At 45.1% G+C, this 27,949-nt stretch overlaps 4 protein-coding genes across 7 annotated transcripts in view; 3 read left to right on the top strand and 1 right to left on the bottom strand.

Moving 5' to 3' along the window:
• Nucleotides 1-732: 732 nt before the first annotated feature.
• Nucleotides 733-10,759, top strand: ACTL6A (actin like 6A). Of its 2 annotated transcripts, XM_082320823.1 has the most exons (14): nucleotides 733-873; nucleotides 1,794-1,870; nucleotides 2,065-2,239; nucleotides 2,609-2,709; nucleotides 4,058-4,155; nucleotides 4,855-4,949; nucleotides 5,222-5,328; nucleotides 5,410-5,499; nucleotides 5,686-5,747; nucleotides 6,063-6,177; nucleotides 6,535-6,615; nucleotides 7,590-7,685; nucleotides 8,821-8,907; nucleotides 9,518-10,759. In XM_082320823.1, the coding sequence occupies exons 1-14, from the start codon at nucleotides 849-851 to the stop codon at nucleotides 9,596-9,598; spliced, it is 1,290 nt and encodes a 429-aa protein (XP_082176949.1). In that variant the 5' UTR covers nucleotides 733-848; the 3' UTR covers nucleotides 9,599-10,759. The 2 variants fall into 2 exon arrangements, with proteins under 2 accessions (XP_082176949.1, XP_082176950.1); XM_082320824.1 differs by lacking the exon at nucleotides 7,590-7,685.
• A 1,412-nt stretch (nucleotides 10,760-12,171) lies between these two features.
• On the bottom strand, nucleotides 12,172-18,456 carry MRPL47 (mitochondrial ribosomal protein L47). 2 transcript variants are annotated; one of them, XM_082320825.1, is made up of 7 exons: nucleotides 18,319-18,456; nucleotides 17,694-17,842; nucleotides 17,047-17,107; nucleotides 16,224-16,320; nucleotides 14,478-14,608; nucleotides 12,903-12,998; nucleotides 12,172-12,466 (listed from the first exon to the last, which is right to left on the bottom strand). In XM_082320825.1, the coding sequence occupies exons 1-7, from the start codon at nucleotides 18,429-18,431 to the stop codon at nucleotides 12,349-12,351; spliced, it is 765 nt and encodes a 254-aa protein (XP_082176951.1). In that variant the 5' UTR covers nucleotides 18,432-18,456; the 3' UTR covers nucleotides 12,172-12,348. The 2 variants fall into 2 exon arrangements, with proteins under 2 accessions (XP_082176951.1, XP_082176952.1); XM_082320826.1 differs by having other exon boundaries at nucleotides 17,694-17,839.
• Nucleotides 18,457-18,559: 103 nt separating this feature from the next.
• NDUFB5 (NADH:ubiquinone oxidoreductase subunit B5) lies at nucleotides 18,560-23,674 on the top strand. The gene is made up of 6 exons (XM_082319535.1): nucleotides 18,560-18,690; nucleotides 19,497-19,585; nucleotides 20,531-20,597; nucleotides 21,366-21,427; nucleotides 22,473-22,579; nucleotides 23,442-23,674. The coding sequence occupies exons 1-6, from the start codon at nucleotides 18,576-18,578 to the stop codon at nucleotides 23,560-23,562; spliced, it is 561 nt and encodes a 186-aa protein (XP_082175661.1). The 5' UTR covers nucleotides 18,560-18,575; the 3' UTR covers nucleotides 23,563-23,674.
• Nucleotides 23,675-27,120: 3,446 nt separating this feature from the next.
• Nucleotides 27,121-27,949, top strand: part of USP13 (ubiquitin specific peptidase 13) — a gene marked incomplete at both ends in the record, with an annotated part of 53,663 nt that continues 52,834 nt past the window's right edge. For both annotated transcript variants that reach the window (XM_082319533.1, XM_082319534.1), the window contains one exon: nucleotides 27,121-27,273. In XM_082319533.1, the coding sequence (XP_082175659.1) occupies nucleotides 27,121-27,273 (153 nt within the window). The remainder of the gene's footprint in view (nucleotides 27,274-27,949) is intronic.

Below are 27,949 nucleotides of genomic sequence, written 5' to 3'. Positions count from 1 at the left end.
GTGTGGCTGAGAACTCTGACGTCAAACGAGGCGATCCGAAATCCTAATTACAAGTTCGACTGATAAACAGGCAGCTGAGCTGGCACATCAGAACTGCCCGGCTATGCAGACAAGCTGGCCTCGGGGATCGAGGTCTGAGGCGCAAAGGAGGGCCCCAAGCGAGGATGGAACACCACAAGGTTGGGATATCAAGATATACTTTAAACACGTTTTATTCTCAGCGGAAGCGCCCAAAGGAGCGGTGACAGTAGCAAGGGAAGGGCTCGGGGAGGGCCCAGCTGCAGTAACTGTCGCTCCTTTCCACCGCCGGCCCCCCTCCCCAGAGGCTCTCCGCTCACCCCGCTCCTCCGTGTCCCCTCCTGCGGCAGCAAGCCCACCCCACGTCCCCTCAGGACTCCCAAGCTACCTTTCCCCGCCCCGCCGAGCCCAGCCGCCGTCCCCTCAGCCCTCCCCACGCCAGCCGCCCTCCAGGCCTCACCGGCCCGCTCCTCGCACCTCCCCGCCTCGCCGCTCTCCTCACACCGCCGCTCCCGCACGCTGCACCCACGCCTGCTTGCTTGCTGCTTGCCCGCCCTCCGCTTCCTGCCTTGGGATTGGCTGTCCGCGGCATAGCCCCGCCTTCCGCCGGTCGCGATTGGCCCTTGTGCTCGAGCGGCCGTTCGGCGGGGCGCCGCGCGGTGGGCGGGCCAGCGGCGGCGGCGTTGCGATTGGCGGGAAGGCAGCGGCCTGCAGGTTAGGCTGACCCGCCGGCGGAGAGCGGGGCGAAGGCGCTATTGTTGCCGGACCGCCGAGGAGAGGAGCCGGGGGACACCGGGGCCGGGCAGCGCGGCGCGGGCCCAGCGGCAGCCATGAGCGGCGGCGTGTACGGGGGAGGTGAGTCCGGCGCCGCCCCGCTTGCCCGTCCTCCCCTCCCCCGCCCCGCGGCCGTTGAGCTCGGCGCCGTCCCGTGAGGCAGCGCGTGCGAGCCTCCCCCGGCCGCTTCCCGCCTCCTCAGGCCCCGGGCCCGGGGGGCCGCGGCCCCGCTCTCCCGCAGCAGCGCCGCAGCCCTCTCGGCCCCTCCGTTTCTTAGACGCGGGGTGGCAGCATGCGTGAGGAAGAGGAGGCGGCTGCAGGCCTTGTTTATGTCCCTCCCGGCGTCGTTTCGCTGAGATGCTTCACCCGGAGACCGGCCAAGCCGTGGTCTTGGGCTGCGTTAGCGCCGCTCGGGTGCGGGTGGCCCGAGAAAACCCCGGGCGTTGGAAACCGGGGTGTAGATTCCTCCCAAAGCGCTTCTGCACACCCTTCCGTGAGGACTGAAGTCCAGGTGTTTTGTTTCAGACTTTGGTTTTCTTGAGGGCGTGCGGAGCACCTCAGCGAGGGTCGGGGTCACGGGGATGAGGGCACTTCGTTCTGTGGCACCTACAGAACGGCTGGTTTTCAGGCCCACCTTTCTAATTCTGATCACCCGCGGGAGGTCTGGGCTCACCTGGAGTTGCGTGACTGTTAAATTAGCACTTTTTGAAAGCTTTGTGTTGTAATCGGTTTAGATGCAACAATGTTCTCCCTCTTCTCTTAAAATTCTCCTTTTACTTACACCAAAGGAACGTATTGCAATGTCCAAGTTAAAGGCAATCTGCAGTCTTCTAATAGCTCTCTAACTGGAGTTCTGAATAGAGAAGTTTCTCCTTGCTGTGAAAAAGATGCCTTGACTTGCTTTTCCTCTTTTGCAAGCAAAAGAGATGGGGCGGGGAAAGGTCAGGATTACAGCAGAGCGTAATAACCACTCACCACCTCTTTGTTAACAATCTTTTCAGATGAAGTTGGGGCTCTTGTTTTTGACATTGGCTCGTATACGGTGAGAGCAGGCTATGCCGGCGAGGACTGTCCAAAGGTGAGAACCCCTGTGACTCAATGGAAGTGCAACACGAATTTATGCCTTAGGTCTTGTTTGTTAGTTACGAGTTCTCACAATATGCTGGGTTTTGTTCTGGCTGTATTGTATAAGGAGAGCTCTGAATTCGTGAGCAAAAAAACCCACCCAGAAGATTAATAATTCTCATATACTGCTTACCTTTTGCCTTACAGGTTGATTTTCCAACAGCCATTGGTGTGGTGCTAGAAAGGGACAATGGCAGCACTCTGATGGAGATAGATGGTGACAAAGGCAAACAAGGGGGCCCGACGTACTACATAGACACCAATGCCCTGAGAGTTCCGAGGGAAAATATGGAGGCCATTTCCCCTTTAAAAAATGGAATGAGTATGGTGCTCTGTCTTTTTTCTACCTGTTTTTAAAGTAGCATTGCGAGGCTGCAAAAAGTCATAGCTTTCATGTAAACAGATGTTATGTATGGCAGCAGAAGCCATAAGAACGGATACCTGATTTACAAATTGCGTATAGTTGGTTTACAATGTTGGTGGACTTTTGGCATAATTCTTGAAATGTTCTGATCATGATGCTTCCAGAGGAAGAGAATTCTGCAGAGCTGTTAAAGGAGGTGTACGTCTGCTGAGGACACCTTTTGACTAAAGAGCTCTGTGCAAAAAAAGCATTAGAAAACCTTTATGTATTTATGAAATGGAACAAAAGTTACAAGTAACTAATCTGCTCGCTTCAATGTCGTTACAGTTGAAGACTGGGATAGTTTCCAGGCAATTTTGGATCACACTTACAAGATGCATATTAAATCTGAAGCAAGTTTGCATCCTGTCCTTATGTCCGAAGCACCAGTGAGTCAAAGCAGCTTTTTATTTTGAAACGTCTTAACTGTATCTTCTTGCTGACTCTACAAACATTAGTCGTGAACAAGTCTGACATTGGCTTGTACGTTACGAGTGTTAAAGCTTAACTACAGAAATAACAATTTTAAAATACTTTGCCAGGTTCTGGAAAGTAATCTGTTTAAGAAAAATGTCTAAAACAGAAAACACTTTGAAATAGTTTTCATGAGTTGTATTAGAAAGTATTTACGATGTGCTATTGTTTTTCACTTATCGAAAAGAAGCCAAAATAAAATAAAAAAAAATAAATCTCACTTTACTGCCTAGAATAAAAGCAAAAAGATGTTTGGATGTCGTATTAAGTGTAACTTAATACATGATAAAATGCCATTGAAAACCTTTCGCTTCATTCAGCCTTACATCTAATGTTACGTGACAGAGAATAATATTTATAATGGAGAAGTTTTAATTTTTCCATCTTCATTTCTGTAAATGGCCCTGTGAGGTAAGTGAGGTGGATGAATACAGATTTCTGGGAAAAAATGTGGACAAGGTTTCTGTCATTTAATAACGCTCAGCATTTGAAGAGCAGATCTTAAGGTCAGAATACAAAAGGTAGACATGCCATACAACAGTTCTGCCTTTCTTTAATAAAATCTTATGAAAAGGATTTTCTTTTTCATTATTCCCTTGTGTTGAATTGTAGCTTGTGGAGTATGGATGAATTTGCAATGGTTATTTCCTGTTTGATGGCTCAGTGGGTGTCTGAATAGAGGTTCCCATTAACAGAACTAATCTTACGTTAACGTATTGGCTTGGAAAGAACTTCATGTTTTCAGTAATGTGCAGGATATTTGATATATATTCTGGCTTAATTGCAAGTACAGTAGAACGGTAGGAAGATACCTTGGAAACAGGAAGATCTGGATTTATTTTTCTTAAAAAAGAAAAGATACAGTTTTCTTAACTGGGCAAGTTATTTCATCTATCTTTCCCCTTGTAAAATGGGAATGTTACTTGGTTTAGAGAGTTCTTTTGAAAGCCTGATGCTGGAAGAGCTGTAGAAGTGTAAAGAAATCTCTACTGTAACAGTGAAAGTGTGTATCACCTCTAATTCTATGTGGTAGATAAGCATTAATGTATTGTTGTAGAATTGGAATAAAAAAGGTTCTAAAGAAGTAAATTACTAGAAATCTGTCTCTATAGAATTTTGATGTGATTTGAAAACATGGCCATAATAATTCGAATTACTTCTTTATTATGTTACCATTCTTTTAGTGTGCTCTAATGATCTTCAAGATAAACATATCTTCCTTTTGGCCACTTATTTGTGGTTTGGTTTATTTTTTTCTTCTAGTGGAATACGAGAGCAAAGCGTGAAAAACTGACTGAATTGATGTTTGAGCACTACAACATCCCTGCTTTTTTCTTGTGTAAAACTGCTGTTCTAACAGCGTATCCTTTGGAATGCTTCACCGCCTTTATCCGCCCCCCCCCCCCCCCCCAGGAAATTACGGTAAACTTATTCTAGGCGATTCCCAGTATAACAGCATGTCTAACTTTTCTTCTTTCAAATTAATTTTTCCGTAAACATCTAAGGAGGAAGTAAACAAATTCCATTTCTGAACTTTAAAGCTTTAGAGCTCAGTTTTGAAGTTCTCCCAATCTGACTGTTTTCTTTGGAGGGGATTTTTTTTTTTTGGTGGTCTTTATTTTTTCCCCATTGTATACCATGGGTAAAAATATTCCAGACCTGGAACAGTGTTGTCCAGACTACTAAATATACTAATTAGAGCTTGAAGTTCCCATAGCCTTAAGATGAATATTTGTAATTATTTTAAACTAATAACATGTTTTCAGCTTCAGAGTCTAAGTGAGTTGGATGTACTTAGAGCTTGCTGCGTAGTATTGACATGAAGTCTCACCTGTGTACGTCAAGTAGCTCCAGTTAGTTCACAGACAAGTTAAATGCTGCTCTCTCTATGAGGTTGTGCCCTTCATAGAAAGAAGATATGCGCTGGAAAACGGTAACTCCTTTTGTAGAGCCAAGGAATAACACATAGGGGTCCTCATTCCTAGTTATGCTCTAATTGTATAGCAACATTTTTTTTCTAAAGTGAAAATTGCAATATTTTCCTTAATCATTTTGGCTAGTTTTGCTAACGGGAGATCTACAGGTCTCATTTTGGATAGCGGAGCAACACACACCACTGCTATTCCAGTGCATGATGGATATGTACTTCAGCAAGGTAAAAATTTTCATGGGTAACAGCATTGCAGCATCAAAGTTGAGTTAGCTTGCTTTCTGCTTTTACACAGATTTAAAAACAACAACAAAACTGTATCCCCTTAAATATGGGGAAAAAAAAACCAACAACGCGAATGGCGTTCACTGACAAATAGTTTGTTGGGAGAGTTTATTTGTGATTTCAGTGCTTTCTAGGTTGGTGGGGGGTCCTGGTTTTTTTTTTTTCTCTTCCCCCCCCCCCCCCCTTTTTTTTAATTTTTTCTTGTCTTTTAGGTATTGTAAAATCACCACTTGCAGGAGACTTTATTACTATGCAGTGCCGGGAATTGTTTCAGGAAATGAACATAGAGATAATTCCTCCGTATATGATCGCTTCAAAGGTGGGGAAGTAACTTTAGTAAGTGTTTGCCTGGGGAGAGGCTTGAATGGTTAACTGATGATGACGTTTCCTACAACCTCAGGAGGCAGTTCGTGAGGGGTCGCCAGCAAATTGGAAGAGAAAAGAGAAGTTACCCCAGGTGACTAGGTCCTGGCACAACTACATGTGTAATGTAAGTAGGTCCTTTCTCCCACTCTCAAACTCCCCTAGGCATCCTATAAAGAAGTCTTGTTTGCAAGTACATCAGGTTTTCCTCTTGAAGAACTAGAAAATCTTTTAAAAACTCAGTATCAATTCTATAAATTCTATCAAATTGAAGACTGAAATTCTTACAACCATATTATTCTTAACTCCATAGTGTGTCATTCAGGACTTCCAAGCTTCTGTCCTCCAAGTATCAGATTCAACCTACGATGAACAGTACGTCACTGTTTTCCTTCTTGTAAAATTAATTATCAGTTGCGCGTGGGGTGCTCGGCCTGTTGATTGCTGTTGGCTGGTTTTACTACAGAAGAAGTCTTTAGATAAAATCTGTTTATTTCCGAAAGTAGAAGTACATTGTGCATCGAGGTGATACTTTTTATTTAATATTCCAAGCTGCATGAGATCATAATAAATATTATTGAAAGTGTAAGTCGTATCAATCACAATATTCCAGTTGAAACCTTGGGTTATAATGCTACTTAGGTAATTTAACATCCTGTTAACGTTGTTACTTTCTGACTAATGCTCTAGGGTAGCAGCGCAGATGCCAACAGTTCATTACGAGTTCCCCAACGGCTATAACTGTGACTTTGGTGCCGAGCGCCTAAAAATTCCTGAGGGATTGTTTGACCCTTCTAATGTAAAGGTAAAACAACTACGATACGTCGTAATTGGAAGGCTTTAAATCACTACGTTATCATGTGGCTTCCTTTTGTATGATGTTCTTAACTTCTTGATTTGTATGTGTGTATTTACACTGTGTGGTTCTCTTGGGGGTACAATTTGCCTGTGTTGTTTTAGAGTTGGGCTAGCAAAGGATGAAATGTGGTTCAAAATGAGCTGAATGGGAAAATAGGATTTTTTTTTTTTTTTTTCTTTTTCCTTCCCTAAAAAAGTGCTTAGCTCCCTCTCTAGTAATATTTGTAAATTCAGCGCATTCAGGGCTTCTATATGCCTTGCTCTTTTGAAGCGATGATGTGTAGATTACTAATTTTAATTCTAGGGTTTATCTGGTAACACGATGCTGGGCGTGAGCCACGTTGTCACAACAAGCGTTGGAATGTGCGATATAGACATCAGGCCGGTAAGTGTTAGTCAGACATGTATTATTTTAAGGCATAGATACTTCTGTGCTGATAGAATTCTTTGGGACTAGAACGCTGTTGATGAAGAAATGTGGATTTCCTAGGGTAATGCTAAACACGTTAGAACAATTCTCTAAGTGTTATGTATTTGTATATAAGAATATGCCAAATTACTGTTTTGTGTTACAAAATCAGGATTTTTTTCACTTTTATTCAGTGTTTCTACCTATGTTTAAATAGCTAACATCCAGATTTTGTGGCTGGCACTGCATAATGTGCATTGGATTGGCTTCAGATGAGCATTTTATGTTCATAACTTTGAGTGTTACCTGCAGATTTTTGGGCATGGCAGATATACTTTCTAAACATAACCAATCATATGGAGCTTTCCTAGAGAGGAGAAGGAAGAGGTTTTAAAGGAAAACTTTCTGTTTAAAACTCTGTTCTAACTTTCTCAGGTGTCAATCTGAAAGTACTCACGTTGGATACAGCCTGCATGGGGGTTGTTTCAAAAGTTGTTCCTCTTAACTTGCGTGTCAGGCTGGCGTAGTAGGGCGGGCCAGGCTTTGTGTTCACCAACTGCAGCGTTAGTGAGACTGAAAATTGTTGCAGCGCTGTGGGGTTTTCCTTTGTGGTTGGAACATCCAGCTGTAAGGAAACCGACAGTTCGGATACAGGAGGTATCTGTAGGTGTAGGGTTCTCTATACTAGAAAATACTTTGTGAAATCACTTGGAATCACTAATCGCACAGCTTCTGTCTTCCTTGTGCAGTGTAATATTAAGCTGTCTTGAAATATTTTTCAAGTGATTAAAAAACTAATTGGATTGGGAGAGGCAATATTGTTGTCATCAAGTGATGTATTAGTGCTGTTGATTATATGCATTTGTGTGCCATGCCTCTCTCTTCTGTGAAACAGTTGTTTTCAGAAAGATTTCAGAGTTAATATTGTAGGCTGCTTATTCTCTTTTTAGGGCCTCTATGGCAGCGTGATTGTAGCAGGAGGAAACACTCTAATACAGAGTTTCACAGACAGATTGAACAGAGAGCTCTCTCAGAAAACTCCACCGGTAAAACAACTCTTTAAATTACCACGTTGAGTTACTTATCGTTTTGCTTTTTTGCCGCATAAATAAACGCGCATGTGTCACAGCTTTGGCTTTGCTAGGAACCCAACAGCTGAAGCGATTACTGTGGGGTAAGAAATCTCCTCCTTCTCTAAAGAAAGAAAGAAAGAAGTCTTGAAAAGTTCTTATTGGAAATGGATTCCAGCAGATATTAATAACTGCTCTCTGAATATTTTACTTCTCCATTCCTGCTTTCAGATTGTGATTTTAAGTTCTGTAACTGTCCCTAAGCAACAGTCGCTATTTCCCTTGATGGCCAATCTTCTGAAGCGTTGCTGACTAACTTGAGGCGCGTTCAGTCATTCTGCCTGAGGTCTTGTCACTTTGTCATGGGAATTGTTATTCCGGGATTCTACAGACAACTCAACCTACCCATAGATAAAACCTGGTGATTTAACATACTTGTATTTTTTTTTTTTTTTTTTTTTTAAAAATCACTTGATGTCAAAGAAAGCATCAATACCTTACACCTATGTTCTTGAGAGCACATATAGCTTATGATATTTCTTGAATATTCATATTCTTGAATATTCATATTCAAGAAACGATGTTCTACTTGTAGCAACTCTGAAATCGTGAATGTTATGAGAAAGGTAGTTACTCGCTGCTGCTTACAACAGCTGAGGAGGAACCCATTGAAATTCAGGGATTTTATTGCTACAAGGTATTGAGAAAGCAAAAGGAATGGATGGGTCCATAAAGGACTAGGTGAATTAAGCTCAGCAACGTTAGACATTTTAGTCCCAGTGCACATTTTAAGTAGCCCAGTGTTAGAGAAGACAATATATCCTGTGAGTGTTGTTCTCTACCTGCACTATTTCTAGCCTTACGCTTTTGCTGCCACTCCCTGTTGGGAGACAAGATAAAAGCCACACGTATTCTGTTCCACTATGGCTGTTCTTGAATTCTAAGTACAGGGCAGATGAGCGTTATTGCAAGTTTAATAAAATTGACCTTTTTCACCTGCACGTTGGTATTTACACCAAGTTGCTTGTGCTGTTACTCTCTTGTCCCTAAAGGTCACCAGCCTACAACTTGCCTGATTGTTTTTTACAATTTTACCTCCTTTTCTATTCAGAGCATGCGCCTGAAGTTGATAGCGAACAACACAACAGTGGAGCGGAGGTTCAGCTCGTGGATTGGTGGTTCCATTTTGGCTTCTTTGGTTAGTAAACCTATGTTACTGTGTCGTTATGCTAAGCAGCACTGTCACCCAAAAATCTATTTCCATGTAAGTCCGCATTGCAGAGTTTGTGCTGTCGTAGCAATCATAATCTTGTCTGGCCTTGTGGTAAGGTGAAGGGAATCGATTTAAAAAACAAGACAACATGAGCGTTTCCAATCAAAAACTAACTCGCCGCATTCTCCCATGTTTAATGGCAAGGTGCAGGCTTGAAGTACGGTATCTAGAAATGAGGTGTATATAGTACACCATGAAAGTAGCAACCCTGTTTCTGCATCGTATTCCTGAGCTTAATTCTACAAGTTACTGAGCACTGAAATGGTTTGTGGGGATTAATTTAGCAGTATGGGAAAGGGAGACAAATTGGCTTTCGGTACTCCAACTTCCTGCCTCCAGTTTAATCGCTAGCAATATAAAACTCAAAGGAAAAGATGGTTAAGCAGGTCAAGTCCTCTTACCTCATTTAATGTAAAGACTTGCTTGTTTTTCCTCCTAGGAAAAGCTAATCATGTGTCACTTAGCCTTCATTTGTTTTCTGAGTTGTTTTTTTTTTATTTTGTGTTTTGTTGTTTTGTTTTTTTCTTTTTTGTAGGGTACTTTTCAACAGATGTGGATTTCTAAACAAGAATATGAAGAAGGAGGGAAACAGTGTGTAGAAAGAAAATGTCCTTAAACCTCTTACTGTGAAAACTGCTGCCTGCTCAGTGCTCCTTCTGTTTTATAGCTTTAGCATACTCAGGAATGGGATGGACTCTTTTTTTGTAGAAAGTTTATATTGGATTTTTTGCATAATTCAAGTTCCATTTTAACAAACCTTAGAAATTTTGGGAGACCTAATTGGTACTATCATAGAAAAAGGATGTTTACGTCCGTTGTAAAGCAATAATTCATGTAACAAGCATTTTATAATTTTGTATAAATGTCTATTTTCTCTAGTATCTTTTCCTGGGAACAGCTTTACAGGTTAGCTAATAGGTAGAGGCATAACCTTGCAAACACCCGTGCAAATTTATTAAAAAACCTCTTGTCTACTTTCACATATTAGTCTTCCTTGCTGGTACTTGGCCTTAAATTGCTCTTATTTCTCTCTTATAAAATAAAATCCGGTCTTTTATATTTGAGCAACTTTGTGAGTACTTGCAGAGAAAGTTACTCTTCTGTGTTAAAAATGGGAAGTTTGTATTTAGTGCTCTGCTGTAGGTGCCCCAGCTCACCTGCAGTGAACCGCCTAATGGAAGTGTTCCATTCCACTTAGTGAATGTTCCGTGAGGCATTGGTTTGCTCGTTTTCTGTTGTGGGGCCATATCATTTCGGTGAACAATCAGTGCTTTCCACCCGATTTCCGAGAATGTACATAATGCCTTCGTGATGTGGGTGAGAAGCAACGCTTGTTTGAGCGAGGAAGTTAAGCACTGTCTCTCCCAGAGGAGGAGAGTAGTCGTCGAAGACCTCAGGATGTGGCTTGACATTTTCTGGGGAGCGGTAACTCAAAGGGGCAGTCGCTGCGTGTTGGTTGCTGGTGTCGCTCCCTCAGCTGACTCTCGGCAGGGTCCGTAAGTGCCTGCGCTTTGCACTCAGGGGCAGGGGAAGTAGGGTGATGATTTTTTTTTTTTATTATTATTATTTTTTTTCCTTCCAGCAGGAACTGGCTGTCAAGATGCAGCTCTATGTTGCTGTTGAGCTTACTTTAATTTACAACTGTGTGATGTTCTGTATTGGGACACAGTGAAGTTTTGCTCCTTTATCTTAAACGCTGTGGAAAACCAAATAGCATTTAACCGATTTAAAAAAAAAAATAAATAATGTAAACAGTACTGCTACATCTTTCCTATCCTAAAAGACCTTGTGGGTAAATAATGATGAGGCCTCTAGTTGGAAACAGTTTCACATTACCTCCAAACAATAAAGTAATTTATCAAAACAGCCTGCTTTTGTCTTATCGTGATAACCATGAGTTGCTCTTGAGACAAAGTTGTTTGCTCCAGATTTTCAAAGGTATTGACGAACTGTGTTTCTCTCACAAAATGAGGCCAACTGAAGTCGGCTACCATAGGTGATACAAGTCACCAGCTGTTGTTGGCGTACCGGAATAAAAAAGACTTAGTCTAGTTTGCATTCGGGTAGAATGGGGAATGTCAACTGAACGTGTATCCTAGCTTTGTAAGTAATGCTCTCTAGTTGTTTTTAAAGTTGCTGTGGCATCAGTGAAGTACTACGATCGACCGGACAGCTTGTCGCTAGAGGTGAAGGTGTAAAGTAGGCTTTTTTTGGTTTCTCTTCGTGACCTGACTGTGCATTTTAAGCTTTCCTTCCGTGTCGTATGCTTAGGTTTCATTATGTCTAATCAGCTTTTATCTTCTGGGTATCTTCTTAAGAATTACAGTGCGACGGCAGTATCTGTGAATGTTCTAGCACCGCATGGGGAGCAAACCACTTTCCGGGGTTTTCTCACCACTGTGAAGAGTTTCTGTTTAAGAAGCGGGTATTTTGCAGGATGCAGAGAAGCAACTGAAGGTCAAGCTGACGGAGACAGGTATGTCCGTCCCCTCCAGTTCTGGGTCCCTTGGAGCTTCCCGTGTTTTAGCAGATGATATTGCATAGCATGTTTGAAAAGGCTAGTATTTGTGACTTTATTCTAAATTTCTCCACAACCTCCTCTGAAGGTTAAAAGCTTTCATGAAGTAGGTGTTTGCCATCAACTGAGAGCAGCAGCACCCTTACTTCCATTTCACAGCAGACTATTACCAGTCTTCCTTCAAACGTTTTGCACACTGCAAAAAAACATTGCACAAACGTTTGCATTTGTCGTAGGTATCTAGAAACCGAGGTATAAAGGCTGCATTGTTTGAAGTTCACATGCTAGATATTTCATACTTTCTAACAAGCCAGCCTTAAAGCAGGGAACAAGCTCCTCGTAGCAGACTGAAGAGCATATTTTCCCATGCTTTTCCGCAGAAAGCGTGTGTAACGCAGGTGACGTACCCATAACCCGGATGATCGGGGAACAAAGGCTAGCGTGGGAGCTTCAGAGGCTCTCGTGGTTCTGTCTGGCTTTAATGCGTGGTTGTTAAACTAAACCAGGTTTAGAATAAATATTATCCCTCCACTTCATACTTTCACCTGGCAGTCAGTGGCTGCTTTTCACTGTTAGCACGTATGTCTCACTTTTATAATAGCTGGTTAATAGGTCATTTTTCAAATATCTCTAGAAACAACTGTTAGGATTAATGAGTTATGCACCAAAGCTGCTTTTTAATTCCAGATCACAAGTTTAATTTAGGTCAAATGTGGGATTAAAAAAGGAAAAAAGAAGATTGAGACTCTCAGGAATGCTCAGTCGAGTTGTTCGCTGGTTTTGGGACTTGTTTCATGTTCCAGTCACAAAGACAGTCGACCAATTGCTTGCAGCGCTCCTCCAGCGTGTTACTGGCTCTGAGATTTTACAGCAAGGTGAGGGAACTTCCTTTCCAAGACCTTCTGCCTCGTCTTCTGTAGGTTTTGCCTTCTTGCCCTTCTACGTAAAGATTTTTCAAGTCTGAGCCTGAAATAAAGAAGTCAGTGTGGTTAACTTCTAGACAGCTTGTAACATCCTTAATCAGCTCACCCCCCTAATCAAAGAGGCCCCCAGTGATTAACAACTTGAGGATTAATTTGCTTTCAATGAGCAAAAAGGCCTGCAAAGCAAACTATTTTTTTTTCTTCCGCTTTCGGATTCTACAGATACTCAACCTTTGGGAGGATCTCTCATACTCTGCAGGTAAAATGACTTTTACAGTGCAACTTCATAGATAACCAAGTCTCTTTATAACTAAGATGGGAACAGCAAAAAGAAACAGAGCAAGCTGTAATTTTTAAAAGCTGCCTTTTCAGTCTACTAGCTGTAAAAACAAGATTACTGCTATTTTTTTCCTTGGAAAGTGGAATAAGGAGGACTGAGGAATAGATCAGAAAATAACTTGCAAAAAAAATCTTTTTACCTGATGAAGTGATTCACATGAGGTAAGTAATAGAATTTCCTCTTTTTGTATTTTTTGTTCAAGTACCATGGTATTGGCCATTCCTTGTAACTGTACCTGTTAAAGACAGACAAAAGTGATTATAGAACTTTTTGTCTTCATTCTTGGATTCGACCAGTTACACTTGGTTACAGCAGGGTGGGAAAGTGGTCTGACCAGTAGATTGCAAAATTTATATGCGGGTATTTACTTTCAGCTCTATTGCTGGCTTGGTTTGTAGCTACATCTCACACATAGCTCAGCATCTTTCTGGAGCAAGTGGCCTTGCTTTAAAAACTGCAGATGTTTGAAGGGAGAGCCCCATATAGACAGTGATTCTTTGCATTTATATTTTAAAGTTACTCCTTCATAAGAAAACTTTCAAAAGCTGATGTGAACAAACGGTGTGTGAAGGGAGTTTTGTTTCTACTACAATTTTCTTTCGAATGCCAGCATTTGAGTGTCACGTCAAGTGCAAATCTGCCTGAACGTAAGTCTTCCCCTCTAACTACAGACTCTTATTATTTCTGTTCGGGGTTTCTTTTGCATATGGGCTGTACAGATGGCTTGTGCAGACTTACCTACAGACTCCAGCGCATCCAGATTGTGTCAGACCTACTCTTGGGTGTATTGCACAGTTTCTGCATGTGCTTAAGGACCATTTTGTGTCGTCTGCCCTGTCCCCCTGCTTTAACTGGGGACCAAACTTCCAAATACGTGGGCAAACCCTTCTTTGTGGACAGTGTTTCCAAGCAGAAAGAGCTGTACAGAAGCCTTATCCCTAGAGATGTAAATCTAGTGGTTAGCGCATTTAGTACCCTACTGATTTATTTTGAATGGCTGAATGAATGGATAACAACTCAAAATTCACCATTATTATAATGTGTGACCTTCTGTTATCTACAGTTACTGCAATTATTGCTTCAAATGCCAATCTGATGAGGGTAAAATACTGGTTAATGAAACAGCAGGTCCTGCCAGAGCCTTCAGCGTCATCCCCTGAAACTACGGATTACTGAAAGTACCTGGACAACAAATAATTCTAAAGGTAGAAGCTTCTAACTAAGGTCAGTATCTGCCCAGACTAGCAGGGAGTTCCAGCGGGTGTTTAGGTGGTCTCAGGCAATACTTTGGGTGGTGCAGTCAGAACGCAGTTGTCCCCCAGTGTGTGGATTCTGCCTTGTAACTAGGGAAATCCAGAGGGTTCAGCTTGAACAGTGCTCCCTCCTTCACTCGTGTGTTACAGAATCGCTACATAACAGACATCCTCCCAGCACCGAAATCCTGTTAGCTACATGGAACTAATTTTGTTATAATTAATGGTAGGGTTTGCTATTGAATTATTTAGCAGCAATTATAACCACGTTTAAAAAAAAAAATAAAAATAAAAACCACACAAAAACAAAACTCAAGAAGCACCTGAATGCTGACCAGAAAACATGTTTCTTTCCATACAGTATATGCATCCTTTCCTGATTAGATAAGGATTTTCTAGTAAAGAGACATACCACAAGGAAAAACTCACACATATGTGAAAAAAAAAAAAGTTTTCCATACCAGTAGGTGCGTCCTAAGAAGTCATGTCTCCACTCGCCAGGTACTGGCTTTTCATGGCCGGTTTGTAAAAGCCTCAGAGCAATTTCTCTTTCTCTGACAACCAAGTCTATATTTTTCATAGATTTTTCTACCTGGAAATAGGAAATACTTTCAGGATGAGGCAATAAAACACAATGCTGACAACTTAAAAGGTCTCAAATGAAGATCTAAGACAAAATTTAAAGGAAAAGCAGAAGTAAAACAGGCTAGGAGTTCCATCGTGAGTAATCTCACAGTTGGGGACTGAGTGAAACAGTGACGAAGGGGTGCTGAAAGCAGCTAACTTACAGGTAGAAGAGAGAGGAAATAACTGACAGTCTGCATATTCATGAAAGACTACCTGGCTAAATACATAAAGCCAAACGTAATGCTGATGCCAGAAGCAGAGAAAGCTCTGAGGCAGGAAGAAAGCAGGAGAGGCAAAAGGAGGATATGCTGTCCGCATTTCTGTCAGGTGGTTTGTAATGGCTGGCTGTTATTCCAGTCTGCGAGCAGCCTCCACAATGCCCGCTGGGAAGCTGCTGCGACCAAACTATGGCACTCCAGCCGCAGGTTTTTAGTCAGGTCTGCCACAGAATATTACTGTAACAACACACATAACATACGGCAACATGTTAAGTGCTCTGGGAAGCTGCTAGAGCTGATTTTAATAAGCAAATTGCTGTATTTTTGTCTCGGTGCAGTCATAATATTTAACTGCTGCTTGACTTCTGCTTTCCTTGGGCTTCAGCCAAAACCAAACAGGCAATTAGCAAGATTTGACTTTTGAAATGTTGGGGCCACTTAACAAGTTCCCTCCCAAAACAAATTCTACTGTGATTTGGAGTTGCTGAATATGGATGTGTAGGTGGGACTAAGCAGAAAATACTCTTCAGAATGGGAATCACCAATCACAGTTGAGAAACCGTATTATGATAAATGAGAACACGATACGCTCGGGGATCCAGAGGAGAGTTTTATATTGGATCTTCCCTAATTCCTAAGTACAGTGATGAAATGACTAGAGTAGGAGACCAAATCCGTGTCTGACACAAAAAACAGAGATCGTAACGCAGCTGCAGATGCATGTGGTGGCAAATACGCAGGTAAATGATAAACCATACAAAGAAATTCAGAGGAACAATGCGAAGGTCAGACTTTTCCCAAGCTAATTTGGATAAATAGGGGGTATCTGAGAATATCTCTTGTGTCAAACAGCTGGATTATTGAACTGGCCAGGGAAGGTGTAGATTTTCACCTGTGAGACACAAGCATAGAGATGGCAGTCAATTATGAAAGTTTTCAATAGTAAAGATACTGAGGAAAGAATTTAATAAATTAGTTGCAGAATCACAATAATGCAAAAAGAGGAGGGGACAACAAAAGTGAGGACAGCAAAGAACCAAAGAGCACAAGTTTGGAGAAGACAGTGTCAGGCAGGAAGCTGGCAACAGTTAAGTAGATAAAAAAGTTTGTGAAGGGTTTACTAGGAAGTTTCTAGAAATCCTCCAGTGCAATTTCAGGGCATGAAGATGCCAAAATATTTCTTAACATTGTAACAGGTGGAGAGGCCTTTCCGGCAGTGTTGCTTGAGCACAGGGTTTGTGCTTATACTACATCAGGGAAATATTTTTAAAATGGTCTTCAACATGTTTACAAACAACATGTTTACTTTTCATGCAGCAATTTTACTTAGAGTTACATTTTTAACTAGTAAGAAAAAGTTACCTTTTCTAATCGTTCAGGACTTGGCATAGGCCTGAGTTGTCGCTTTGATTCTTGCTCTAAAGTTAAAAGCATGTTTTTTTCCTTCAGTAGGACGTACCTGGGTCAGAAAGCATAGTACTTCAAAAAATAATTTCTAGATGCATTGGCAATTACTCACTCGCTGCCCTGCTGGACAGAGCACCTACAATCCCATACGGAGCCTGTAGGTAGCGACCGGCTGGAGAAGGCCCGGAGGCAGGCAGGGGAGGGCTGACGTACAGGGAGAGGCTGAGGGTAAGGAAGGCTAAGGAGGGAAGAGGTTAACACCAAGCAGTCTTCCGCAACCTGACAGACAACTCGTACAGGTGCACAGCAAACGGACAAGATACAGCAAGGAAAAAACTACTCACAGTAATAATTAAGCAGTAGTTTAGCCCTGGCACAGGTTGTCTAGAGTAGCGATGCAACCTCCAGCCTCAGGGACTTTCAGAATCGGAATGGATGCGGAGCTGGGCAGCCTGATCCAGTTTAGCAGTTAGCCCCCACGGAGGTCATGCCCAGCCGAGCCCGTCCTGCAGCGCGGACAGCCCCCGGAGGGCTCGCACTCAGCCTCCCCTGCCAGCCCTGAGCCCTCCGCGCTGGGCACCGCTATCCCACCGCCGTGCAGCCCTCCCAGGCCGAGCAGTGCCAGAACTTGGGCTGCTCCGAGCCCAGAGCCGGCTCAAGCACGCAGAGCTGTACAGCAGACTAAATTTACTGGCTAATAAGTTCACTAGCCACCATTTAATAAAATGGGCAGAGCTGCTTTGAAAGCAGAGAAGCTACTTCGCTACAACTTACGTACCAAAGTTTGTGCAAGTCTTCACTACTCTTGCCCCTTAGCTGCTTTATATTCCATGCATCCCCTGTAAAATAAATAAAATTTTAAAAAAATCAATTTAATAAAGTTTTCCTATTCTGAAAAAAAAAAGTGCTTCTATTAGCAGGCTCAGCTAACTCAACAGAACAAGGATCACTTTTTTTAAAAAATACTACCTCTTGGAAAGCTATCCTTGTGGATATTCAGCTTGGCTTTGAATGGAAAAACACATAAAAAGGCAATGACACGTACTGTTTATTTGTGTTTGTAAAAGGCTGGGAACAGGGAAAGCTAGAAGGTGAATCTTTACATTGAAATATTTTTCTTCCGTGGTACTGTGTATTTCATCAAAGAACATCTCTTCTGTGATGCACTCTCACTTCAGAGCAAGGCAGAGGATTTACAGCAAAATATTTTGCCATTTGCTATCATGCAGCAAAATATTGCACAGAATACACAGAAAAAGTATAAATAAGAGGCATAAAGTGCACAAGTATATTTATGTACATATACACATAAAAATACGTTGTATGTAGCTATGAATACTTTCTATAATGCAAAAGAATAGGGCAGATTTCAGCTGAGCGCAAGTGGCTCAGAGATCACTACCAGAAATGCTAAATATAACTCACCAGACTTTACGTTTTTTTCTCCCCAGTTTCTGGGATCATCAAAAAACTCCTCCAGACCTTTCCGAGACGAAGTAGTGTGCAGAAACTTCCACTGGTGGAGAGGCTCAACTTTTGCTGGGTTCTTGTGGAACAGGTTCAGCGTCCATCTGCTTAAGAATTAGAAGGAAAATGAGAGATGATGAGAAAAATAATACTCAGCTCAATGGGAATGGTTCTTTCATTCACAAAGGCACAGCTCCTGCAGAGAGGCGAATACCACAGTCCAGGGGGAAAAGGTAGGGGTTCAATTCTTCCTAAAAATGTCATCTCGATGTGGAAGTGTAACGATGTGGAAGCGGGGAGCAGCAGTAAGCGCGCCCCGCGGGACGGCGCGCTCCTACGCTGGCGCCTCCTCGGGGCAGCGGCGGCACAGGCGCGGAAGGCCCGGGGCCAGGCCTCGCACCGCGCCCGCACAGGGCCGCGCCGCGGGACCCCTCCGCCGCCCTCAGCCAGGCCTCGGGAGCCAGGCCGGGCACCCGGACCGCCCCCGCCCGCCCAGGCCGCCTCTCCGTCCTCCGGCAACCGCGCTGCGGCCCGCCAGGCGCCCGTCCCCGCCTCAGCCTCGGCCCCTCGCCCCGGCGCCTACCCGGGGAGGCCGGCAGCCGCGCAGCCCGGCCGCGCCCCCGACAGCCGCAGCGCGCCCGTGAGGCGCCGGCACAGGGCGGCCACGGCCGTCGGCATCGCCCCGCCGGCCGCCATCGCCCCGCCGCCGCTCCCGCAGGGCCCGGGCGGGCACCGGAAGGAGAGTGAAGGACCTGCCCTTCTCCAAGATGGCGGCCGCCTGGCTTCACCCCCGCCGCGGAAAGCCGCGCCGCCGGCCCCGCCCACCTGCCAGTTCCAGCCATGGCGGCCATGAGCCTGCTGCTGCGGGCAGCGGCTGCCTGCGGAGCTCGGCGGGCGGCGAGCGGCACCCGCCTCCCGGGGCTCGCCGGGGCCGCCCGCCTCCCCGGCGCCGTCGGTAGGGTCTCGGCGGAGGGCGTGCCGAGGGCGGGCGGGTGTGCCAGGGGCGGGGTGACCTTGGGGAGCGGAGGAGAGGGGCGCTTCCTCCTGAGGAGAGGGGCGCGGGAGGCCGCCGGGCCGCCGCCGCCGCCTCGGGGGGGTCCGCCCGCCGCCTCAGGGGGGTCCGCCCGCCGCCTCGGGGGGGTCCGCCCGCCGCGGCCGGTGCGAGGCGGGGACCGCCTGGGCTCCCGGCTCGGGGCGGTCGCTGGGCTCGGGCCTCTCCCCGCCGCCCGGGCGCTGGGGCCGGGCGGGGGCGCGGGGCTGGGCGGCGGGGACCGCGGGCTGCTGCGGCTCCTCCCTGACCGGGCGGGCGTGCGGGACCCCTTCAGCGGGCGGGAGCGTCCCCGAGGGCTGCAGCCTGCCCCCGTTCCTCCCAGGAACTGCATTTCGGGGGTAGAGCGTGGATCGAAATGGGCGGCGGGCCAAGCGTCCCAACACGCTGATCTGTGAATTTACTCGGCCCCGAGTAAACATCACATTCAGTGATCTCGTTCTGGGACTTACAGGAAGAAATCGGTCTATGGCTAAGGTTAGAAAATGAATAGGTTTATGTTTTATGACGGGTAACGTATTTCTAGCAAAATAGGAAATTAGTTCAGGCAGGCTTGTAGGAACATTGATATCCTCCAGAAAACCAGCTCGTAACTACTCAGCCGTTGCTGTCTGCTGCCTTTTTCATTTTTTTTTCCACACGCGTTGCTGCCCTTATCCTGGCACAATCACCAAAGGGAGAAAAAAACCATAACACTCGGGTTCAATTTTCAGCTCCTGTACGACACAGCAGCGGACATGGGAAGAGAATGTTTATTATCAAGGCAACAAGTTTTTATGATACTCGGTTTCTGAACTTGTTGGTGAGTTAAAAAGAAATTTATTTCATTCGGTATAACGCATCCCTTGCAAATCGTGTAAGAGTGTCTGAAATACAATTTCCTCTGTTGTTTATGTGACGGCGTCTAAAATGTGGTTGGCGCTATTCACATAAACAAGAATTGTCAGTCCTCCTCCTAAAGCATTTTTTGTCAGAATTTTGTTGTAAAATCTGGGCCAGCTGAAGTAAAAAGATGGGCTAAATGGCAAAGATTGTGATAGGTACTTAAATTAATGCTGTAGGAGCATTCTTAAATTATGTGTCTGTGTTCATATATGTGTAACCTACAAACGCTTTCCGCTCCATCCTCCTTTTTAAAACGTGTTAGGTTACTCTTCTGCGGGGTTTGCTTTCAGCTACCTAAACCACTAATAGCAGAGATTAGACTTAGGAAGCCTGACCCCTCAAAGTTAGGAAGTTTAACGCCTAAAAAGCTGTGTTTCGGATAAAGCCTATTCTGATGGGTAACAGCCCGCTTGATCCAGCTCCCTTCGTGTGATGGGGCTTCCTTTATCCGCCTTCCGCAGCTGCCAAAGCCAGCAGCGGTGGTATTCATGTTGGATTATATTGCATTGGTGTTAGCGCCTCGTTACAGCGAAATGCCGAAGCCAGCCATCACAAGATGCTGCGACAGCATTCAGGGAAGGCGTTACTGTCTGCCCCTGCAGAGGCTGACCCCGCCGGGGGACTGAAAGCTGAACTCAATAGGCTCATGGCCTGACACAGCATCGCTGTTTCTGTATCCTAGTTTGTTAATTAGCTCGTTTTCAGCAGCAATACGTCTTTACGTACAACGCCCCTATCTAACCTATGAATGCAGATCTAAGAATTATTGGCTGTTACGTCATTTTCAGACTAACCTCGTCTAAATTTTGCCAGGCTTCTGAGTTTCCCATGCTATTTCTTTTTCTTTTTATCCCCTGTACAGAGATTCTATGTATTTCTGACGGGAATACCAGTGGCACTATTCATAACATACGTCAACATCTTCATTGGTGAGTACTCCGTCAGGACTAAGCTAGCACACAGGCAAAGTTATTAAATGGAAACTAAGCGTGCTGGGTAGAAAAAAAGAGATCTTTTAAGGCTTGCTCTTTGGAAGACCGTGAAATAGGCCTAACAGTTGCAGTAATATTGTGTAAGTACGTAGAAGATGTTCCCAGTATTTTTATTCTTCTGTAGTTGTTGCTATTTTTTTTAAAAAGCTTTCCACATTTTTAAAAGAGGAAAAATCGCATCTTTTGACAGTCTTTCAAACAGCAGTGAGGTTTAGTGAACAGTTCTTCTGTATTCAAATGAGGAGTCGGTATTACCTTGTTTTATATGCTTCTTTAAGAAGGCTGCATACACTGCAACTGTTGCTTTTTATCTAGCAAAAAAGCCGAAATTCTGCTTGGCAATACATGTTTTCAATCTACTACTGTAATAATATGGAATTAATTTAATAGAGAAATGAGGAAAAATCCATGCTTTCAGCTCATATGCTTTAAAGGGCATTTCTGTGGATTTGGTCTTAGTTATTTCTTCTGCATAGCTGCTGAGTTCACCCTTCTGTTGTGTGGCTTGAAGTCTATGAGCTGAATACAGGCAGTGAAGTGTCTGGAAAAATTACAAGTCCGATTTTTCTGAATAGAGCTCAGATTGAGGGATTAAGTACTCTCCATGTGAAATAATGATCTTTTCTTCGTGTGAAAGGCAGAATATAAGGCACTTTGAAAAAAAAAATCTTGTATGAAATGTTCCTCCCCTCCTTTCCTTGTCAGGTGAAGCTGAACTTGCAGAGATTCCCGAAGGTTATATTCCAGAGTACTGGGAATACTACAAAGTGAGTGTAACACATAAAAGGGTGGCATGTTATGGGCAGCCTTCCTCGTGAGGATACTTTTGGGAGTAAAATGTGTGGAGTATGATAACGAGGATGGCCGTATCCCTGCCATTGGGTATCCGTGTAGTAGAACTCAAATTGTGCAATTATGATTTTGGTAAACTTGCTTTTTTTCAGCTTTGTGGAACACACGTGTTGCTGTAGGAAATCTGTTTATTGACACAAGTAGATGCAAATGATCTGGAGCTTCATGCAAGTAAACTGCTGAAGCTATACGCCAAGAGTTCTTTTATAATATTCCTAACTAGTAAGAACAGTCTTCTGTTCTCTTTGTTCCTCGCGTGCAGTTTTTGTCTTTGTTTCTTGCTCTGGAACTACAACATCTTAAGACGCTGGAGTTTAAAGTGCCATTACTCTCTTCTGTATTTGTTTGCTAACGTTGTTTGAAAGTCCAACATCACACATGCTTTTATATCTGGAATTGAAGATTTTTCTAGTCAGAAACTCGAGGTTATACTTTTTTCATTTCATTGTATTTTCTTAAAATTAGTCCCTGGCTTCTTGCTGCAAGTGCTTTTTTGTTTTTGATAGGGAGTAATTGAATTCAGCAATACTGTTATGACTGTTTCAACTCATTTAGACTTTTGTTCCCAGTGAAATGACCTCTATGTGGAAGCAAAACTTTAAAATGTTACTGATTACGGTAAGAGGTTTGGAGTCCATTTCTATGATTACAGTGGCAGTTTAAGGAACTTTACTTCAACAGAAAGAAAATAAATCACATGTCTTCCGTTACCTTTTAGTTTTGCTACAGAATAGTCGTCTGCAGGTTATCTTGGCATTAGAAATGGCAAAAGAAATACAGGTTTTTAGGGTTCTGATCTTACAAATAGTTGAGCATGTTTTTTAACTTTACTATTATGGTTTGAATGGCAGCACCCATAGTGTTGACGTTTTCAGGACTGGGAACGTGCAAAATGATTTAGTTATGATGACGCTTCTACTTGGAAATTGCATGAATAATCTCCGTTTTTCTATTTTCCAGCACCCTATAAGTCGCTGGATAGCTCGTTACTTCCTTGACCCCCCTGAAAAGCACTACGAGAAAGAGATGGCTTTGCTTGATGTTGAAGCGAAGAAAACTGAACTGAGGTATGTTACAGAGTTGAGGGGTTTAAAATACTGATACAGACGGTAGTCGACTCTCTTACTTTGCGTAACACACGGAGTCGGATGCTGCCATAACGTGCGTATTTATGTGTCACTGGGCCCCAGGTGCTTGCTGGGCTGGCTGGTGGCGAAGGGGGAGTTGGGCGTCTGTAGGCCCTGCCTTCTCAGTATTAACGTTACCAGAACGGGAACGATCCCAGGGCAGTCTCGTAAAGCAACAGTCTCTCTTCAAAACAGTTCATATTTATACAGGTATAGCTCTCTCTTCCTGGGCCAGGGCATGAACAGCTCTTTTTGCCTCTGCTGATGCTTATAGCTTAACCGAGTAGCTAAACGGCAGTTACAGGACTGGTCACGTTCCTTGGTGCTGTTGAAAATTTTGTGGGCAGCAACGGCATTGTTGTACTGAGTTTAGTCTATACTTGGAGGCGGTACAAGAAATTCTGAGTTCCGCAAACCGTTGCTATTGGGACCAAGACAGCGTAGCTCCTACCATCACATTTACTTTTGGTTTTCTTGCTCCTATTTATTTTTAGTTGAAAGCTGTATCAAAACTATCTAGCCCTTTACTAGGCAAGAACCTGTGACGGAACTCCTGCAAGTATTTTTATTACTCTTTTGTGAGATGACTTGCTGAAAAAAATTGAAATCGAAGGATGTAATAGCTCATGTTTTCGTTGAACCCTTCGTATTTTGGTATTACCTATGTTCCCATAGTACTTATAAACCAGAGATGCTAAGCTCATCGCTGCGGTCAGTAATGCCCTGATGTTAAACGTTGATCCGTGTATGATCAGAAGCAATGAACTTCATGTTTAGTGTGTCTGTCACTCTTTTTTTTCAGGCTGATGGAGCTGGAGGCGCGCAGACTGATGAGACACAGGGGAGACGGACCTTGGTATCATTATGAAACACCTGATAAAAATCTTGTTGACAATTCTATGAAATCCACACCTGACAATTAAACAATTTTCAGGCAGTGTGCAAGGTCTTAGATGCATACCGACAAATGTGAGTGAGCTATGTAATATACATCCTGCCGTTTACTGCCGGAAATGAATAAAAATAAACAACGTTTGCGTTGATTCTGATAATTTGAAAGAAACTGCGTGGCGCTTGAGCTCGCATAGCTGTTCAGGTTGTTAATCAGGGAAAAGGCCTTGTGTCAGCTGCCAACAATTACTCCTTTTCTCCAGAACATCAGTGTAGAATGGGCTTTGTGACCTGACATATGTGAAACAAGTTGGTAATATTAGTCTTCATCATGTGATTTCTAGTGTTTAAGGTTTTAAATGAAAGGACCAGGAAACTGTAAGGGTTTTTTTCTTTCACAATGCCTTACGTCAGATAATTTGTGGAAGATGAACTAAGTAAGAAAAATACCTTCAGATCTTTGGAATATCAGATTGTATCTGCCACTTTGGACAAATACTTTCTTTCTCATTACTTGTAGTCAAACTCATCTTTCACTATTTTTTCCCAGCTTGCATGTTGTTCAACATCTGCTATAATTTTCTCTGCATTATCTCAAAAGTTTCTCTCTGTAGATACCTGTTAATACCTTTCATCCCTAATAATGTCAGACGTGCTGCTCCTTCACTAGTTTTGTCACCAGTTTTAAACTTTTTTCCTCTTGTGTATGTGTAATTTATGCTTGTCTGCTCTCTCATTTTCTCCAGTCTCTCCTCCAATACAGTCTGTGTCTGTAAAAGACTTCTTGAAGAGACTCTTTAAAAAAAAAAAAAAAACAACAAACCAAACCCCCAAAAAACCCCAAAGATGACTGACTTCGGTGCATCTTTCAGAACTGGACACTTCTCTGTGTAGATCATCCAAAAAGTGGTCTTTCCAGAACATCTTTCTACATTGTTCTCTTTTGGTTTGGGTTTTTTTTCTTGTTTTTTTTAATGGTTTGTTTTTAAATGAGGTTTAAAAGCATAACAGGTACTTTCGCTCTGATATATGCTTCCTTTTGTATGTGGTAATAGATCTAAAACAGAGCCACATACTCCCTGTGGGGCAGAAAGGATCTTCACTGCTGAAAACGCAGTCACTGCTCAGTAAATACGTTAATATTTCAGTAAACTCGTACTGAGGCGTACCTACCATTGTCACATAATTTTCATGTTTTAAATATATGTCTAGTGGCATGGAGAATCGCACGCCGAGTGGTTGTGGGGAGGATAGTCTTCAGAATTAATTTTAACGAGGCTTTGGTTTTATTACCTCAGATCTCTCCTGTGTTTTCAGAAGGCAGAATGAAGACAGAAGTGTTTGCCTAGACCAATGACTATCTATATTGTCAGAAGTAGGAGTAGAAAGCAAAGGAGTTGTTCTTGAACAGTTAGAAGTGTGTGGTGCATCTACATTCACATTTTAGTGATTTTAGGGGGTGCCAAGTCTTTCAGGTACTCTTGAAAATATCCCACAGTTCCTAGGCTAAAGTCTGTGCTCTGTCATGTAAAGCTGCTCATGAGTAGGAAGAATCTAAGTGGACAAATATTAAACTAAGTATTTTCCTAGTAACTGCTGTGTATCTACCATTTTCAGCAATACGTTCTAGTTATTAACTGTTACTAACCGAGAACAAATTAAGAAATACATGAGGCGGATAAGGCAAGTTGCACCTGAGGACATGCACACACATACCTGCCGTGCGTTTTCGGAAACGTGCAGCTATTTTTCTACACCGCTTTTGACAACTGAGGTAAGGAACGTAGAGGGTTCGCTCTCTATCTGGCAGACTTTTGCCACTAGAGGGGTGCGTTTCCTCAGGTTCTGCCGGCCGTGGTATCCCTCCGGTTTTAATTCCCGCAGGAGGGTGACGGGAAGTGCCTTACAGTTTGTGACCCTAAACTATCTGCCCATGTTCAAAATTCCCACTTTTTTTAAGGAAAGAAGCCCAAGTCCTTTAGTAACCCAGATCATCTTGTGGTTTCAAACTGTTAAAACATGTAATGAATTTCTTTCTTTACGTTAAGCGACATTGCACAGCCTATTTTAAGCAAACAACGCCTTGTTTGCTGCTTCCTAGCACTGCCAAACATTAGAAAGACTTTGGTTTTGTATCCGTGCTTTGACTTGTCCTTTTTCTTTGAGTCAGTCTTTCAAGTTAGATGGCCTGTATGTCTTCCTATGGCTCGCACTGGTTATAAATGCCGAGTTAATCTTAAGAGAGGCCATTAAAGAAGCACGAAGCCTTCTCAGGCAAAATAAATCTGTCCGGTGACCCTGTATTAATTTGTGTTTTTTATCCAGCATCCAGTGCTTACCAGTCTTTGATGTAATACCTGTTCTTGAATAAGTCTAAAGGCATTTCACTGGCATCATACTCTGCCCTCGGTATTTCACATTGCTCCCAACGCTTGATTTTTTGCTGGAAGAATTGCTGAGAACAGACTGCGCTGGTCTGCTTGCTCTCCCAGCCTGTTTCTTCACAGCTGTATAGAACATACATCTTTCAATGTTGTTAATTGAGATTTTACTAGAACCACCTTTTGAAACCTGATTTTTGAGGTAAAAGGTGGTTTAGCAAAGGTCACATCACCTGCTTGGAAGGGATTGATGAATCCTTGGCTGTAACGTGGCCTAGGGGTGGAAGGCTATTCATCTACACTATACGTCTTCATTTTAAAGGGATCAGTCATTTCTTTAGCCCTGCTGCTGTCAGGCATATGTAGTAGTTATAGAAGCATAGAATAGTAGAATGGTTTAGGTTGGAAAAGACCTTTAAGATCATCGAGCCCAGCCGCTAACGCAGTGCTGCCCGGGCCACCACTAACCCATGTCCCCAAGCACCGCATCCACACGGCTTTTAAATCCCCCCAGGGACGGGGACTCAGCCCCTGCCCCGGGCAGCCTGGGCCAGGCCCTGACAGCCCCTTCCGTGAAGAAATTAGATATTGCTTGATAAAAAATATTATTTCAATGTTTTTTTTCCCGACAAAGTTACTTCACTCTATTCCTCCTTCCCCCAACAGTACTCTTTCGAAGGGAAAAGCGAAGAGAAAGGCGGCGAACGCCACGAAAGGCCGTTTAAGCCGCAGGTACCGTCCCTGCAGGCAGGAGGCCTGGGCCCGGCCGCCTCGGGCCGGGCGCTCCCGCCCCGCGTCCCCCTCCCCACCCGCCGCCGCGGGGGGCCGGCACCCCCGGCCCTGCCGGTCAGCGCTCGGCCGCCGCCTAAGGGCCGCCGGCGGGGCGGGAACCGCCTGAGGAGAGCGGCCCCGCCGCCGCCCCCGCTCGCCGCCGAGGGACGGGCGCAGGCCGCGGGGGGCCGCCGGGCGCGGCCCGCCCCCGCCGCCCTGCCCCTCCCTCCTCCCCGCCGCCCTGCCCGGGACCCCCGGGTGCCGCCGCAGCTGGTGCCGCTGCCATTGGATTAAAAATAGCATCTTCCCTCCCCCTGCCCTCCCTCGGGCCCGGCTCCCGCCGCCGCCGCCGCCGCGCCCTGCCCCGGGCCCGGCTGCCCTCCGCCTCCATTGCCCTCGCGTTGCCCGCTCGCCGTCGGCCGGCCGGCCGGAGGGAGCATGCAGCGGGCCGCGCTCTTCAGCGGCGGCGATGCGCAGATGGCCGCCGGCGACCTGGGCGAGCTGCTGGTCCCCTACATGCCCACGATCCGGGTGCCCAAGTCAGGGGACCGGGTCTACAAGACGGAGTGCGCCTTCTCCTACGACTCGCCCGTGAGTGCAGCGGGGCCGCCCCCGGCCGCCTCCGCTCCCTGCCCCCGGCCGGCGCCCTGCGGCCACCCCGCCCCTGCCGCGGCCCCTCGGCTCCCCGCCGCGCCGAGGGCAGCCCCTCGCCCTCTCCCCGGGCCGCTGCCTCCCCCTCAGGCTTCGGAAGCTTCCCCCATCCCTTCCTTCGCCGCCGCCTCCACCTGCCGGGGCTTCGCGGGCGGCCGGGCTCCCCCTCGCCCTCCCCGCCCGGGCCGCGGCGGGGCCCGGCCCTGCCCCGTCGCCCCGCGCTGCGGCCGCGGCCCCGCACGGCGGCTCGCTGCCAGCCCCTCCGCGGCAGCCGCGTTCCTTCGTCTGTTCGGGTTTTTTTTTTCCCTCCTTAAGGCGGTCTGAAGCGGTTGCTCAGACACGGGGGGTCGCGGCCTTTGGGGAACTTCCCTGCCGGCGGGGGAGCGGGCTGCGGCCGCCCGGGTCCGCCGGGAGCCCCGGGGTTTGCTTCCCGACGGAGGCGGCGGCGGGGAGCAGCGGTGCCGCTCTCCGTGGCGGGTTGGGGCCAGCAGGTGCCAATCGTTTTGCTTTCCTCCTGTCGCGATGCTCGTTCTCCCTTCCAAAATCGTGAGAGAAAGCTTCCAAGGCAAAGGCTCACCCTGAAAATGAGCGTGCAAGTCCCGAAGCGCTGTCTCTC

The sequence above is a fragment of the Platalea leucorodia genome (genome assembly GCF_965183815.1).
Source record: "Platalea leucorodia genome assembly, chromosome: 8".
NCBI classification, from domain to species: Eukaryota; Metazoa; Chordata; class Aves; order Pelecaniformes; family Threskiornithidae; genus Platalea; species Platalea leucorodia.
Note: the sequence above shows the minus strand (reverse complement) of the source record. Positions and strands in the feature narration are given on the sequence as shown.

Excerpts from the sequence above, each read along its gene's own strand:
- ACTL6A (XM_082320823.1), top strand. The coding sequence starts at position 849 with ATGAGCGGCGGCGTGTACGGGGGAG. Across the intron at positions 4,156-4,854 it reads AAAACTGCTGTTCTAACAGC|TTTTGCTAACGGGAGATCTA; the intron begins GTATCCTTTGGA and ends CATTTTGGCTAG. Across the intron at positions 6,178-6,534 it reads TTGACCCTTCTAATGTAAAG|GGTTTATCTGGTAACACGAT; the intron begins GTAAAACAACTA and ends TTTTAATTCTAG.
- MRPL47 (XM_082320825.1), bottom strand. The coding sequence starts at position 18,431 with ATGGCGGCCGGCGGGGCGATGCCGACGGCCGTGGCCGCCCTGTGCCGG. Across the intron at positions 16,321-17,046 it reads GAAGACTTGCACAAACTTTG|GTACGTCCTACTGAAGGAAA; the intron begins GTACGTAAGTTG and ends TTTCTGACCCAG. Across the intron at positions 14,609-16,223 it reads GTCCTGAACGATTAGAAAAG|GTAGAAAAATCTATGAAAAA; the intron begins GTAACTTTTTCT and ends TCCTATTTCCAG.
- NDUFB5 (XM_082319535.1), top strand. The coding sequence starts at position 18,576 with ATGGCGGCCATGAGCCTGCTGCTGCGGGCAGCGGCTGCCTGCGGAGCT. Across the intron at positions 18,691-19,496 it reads CCGCCTCCCCGGCGCCGTCG|CTCCTGTACGACACAGCAGC; the intron begins GTAGGGTCTCGG and ends TTCAATTTTCAG. Across the intron at positions 21,428-22,472 it reads AGTACTGGGAATACTACAAA|CACCCTATAAGTCGCTGGAT; the intron begins GTGAGTGTAACA and ends TCTATTTTCCAG.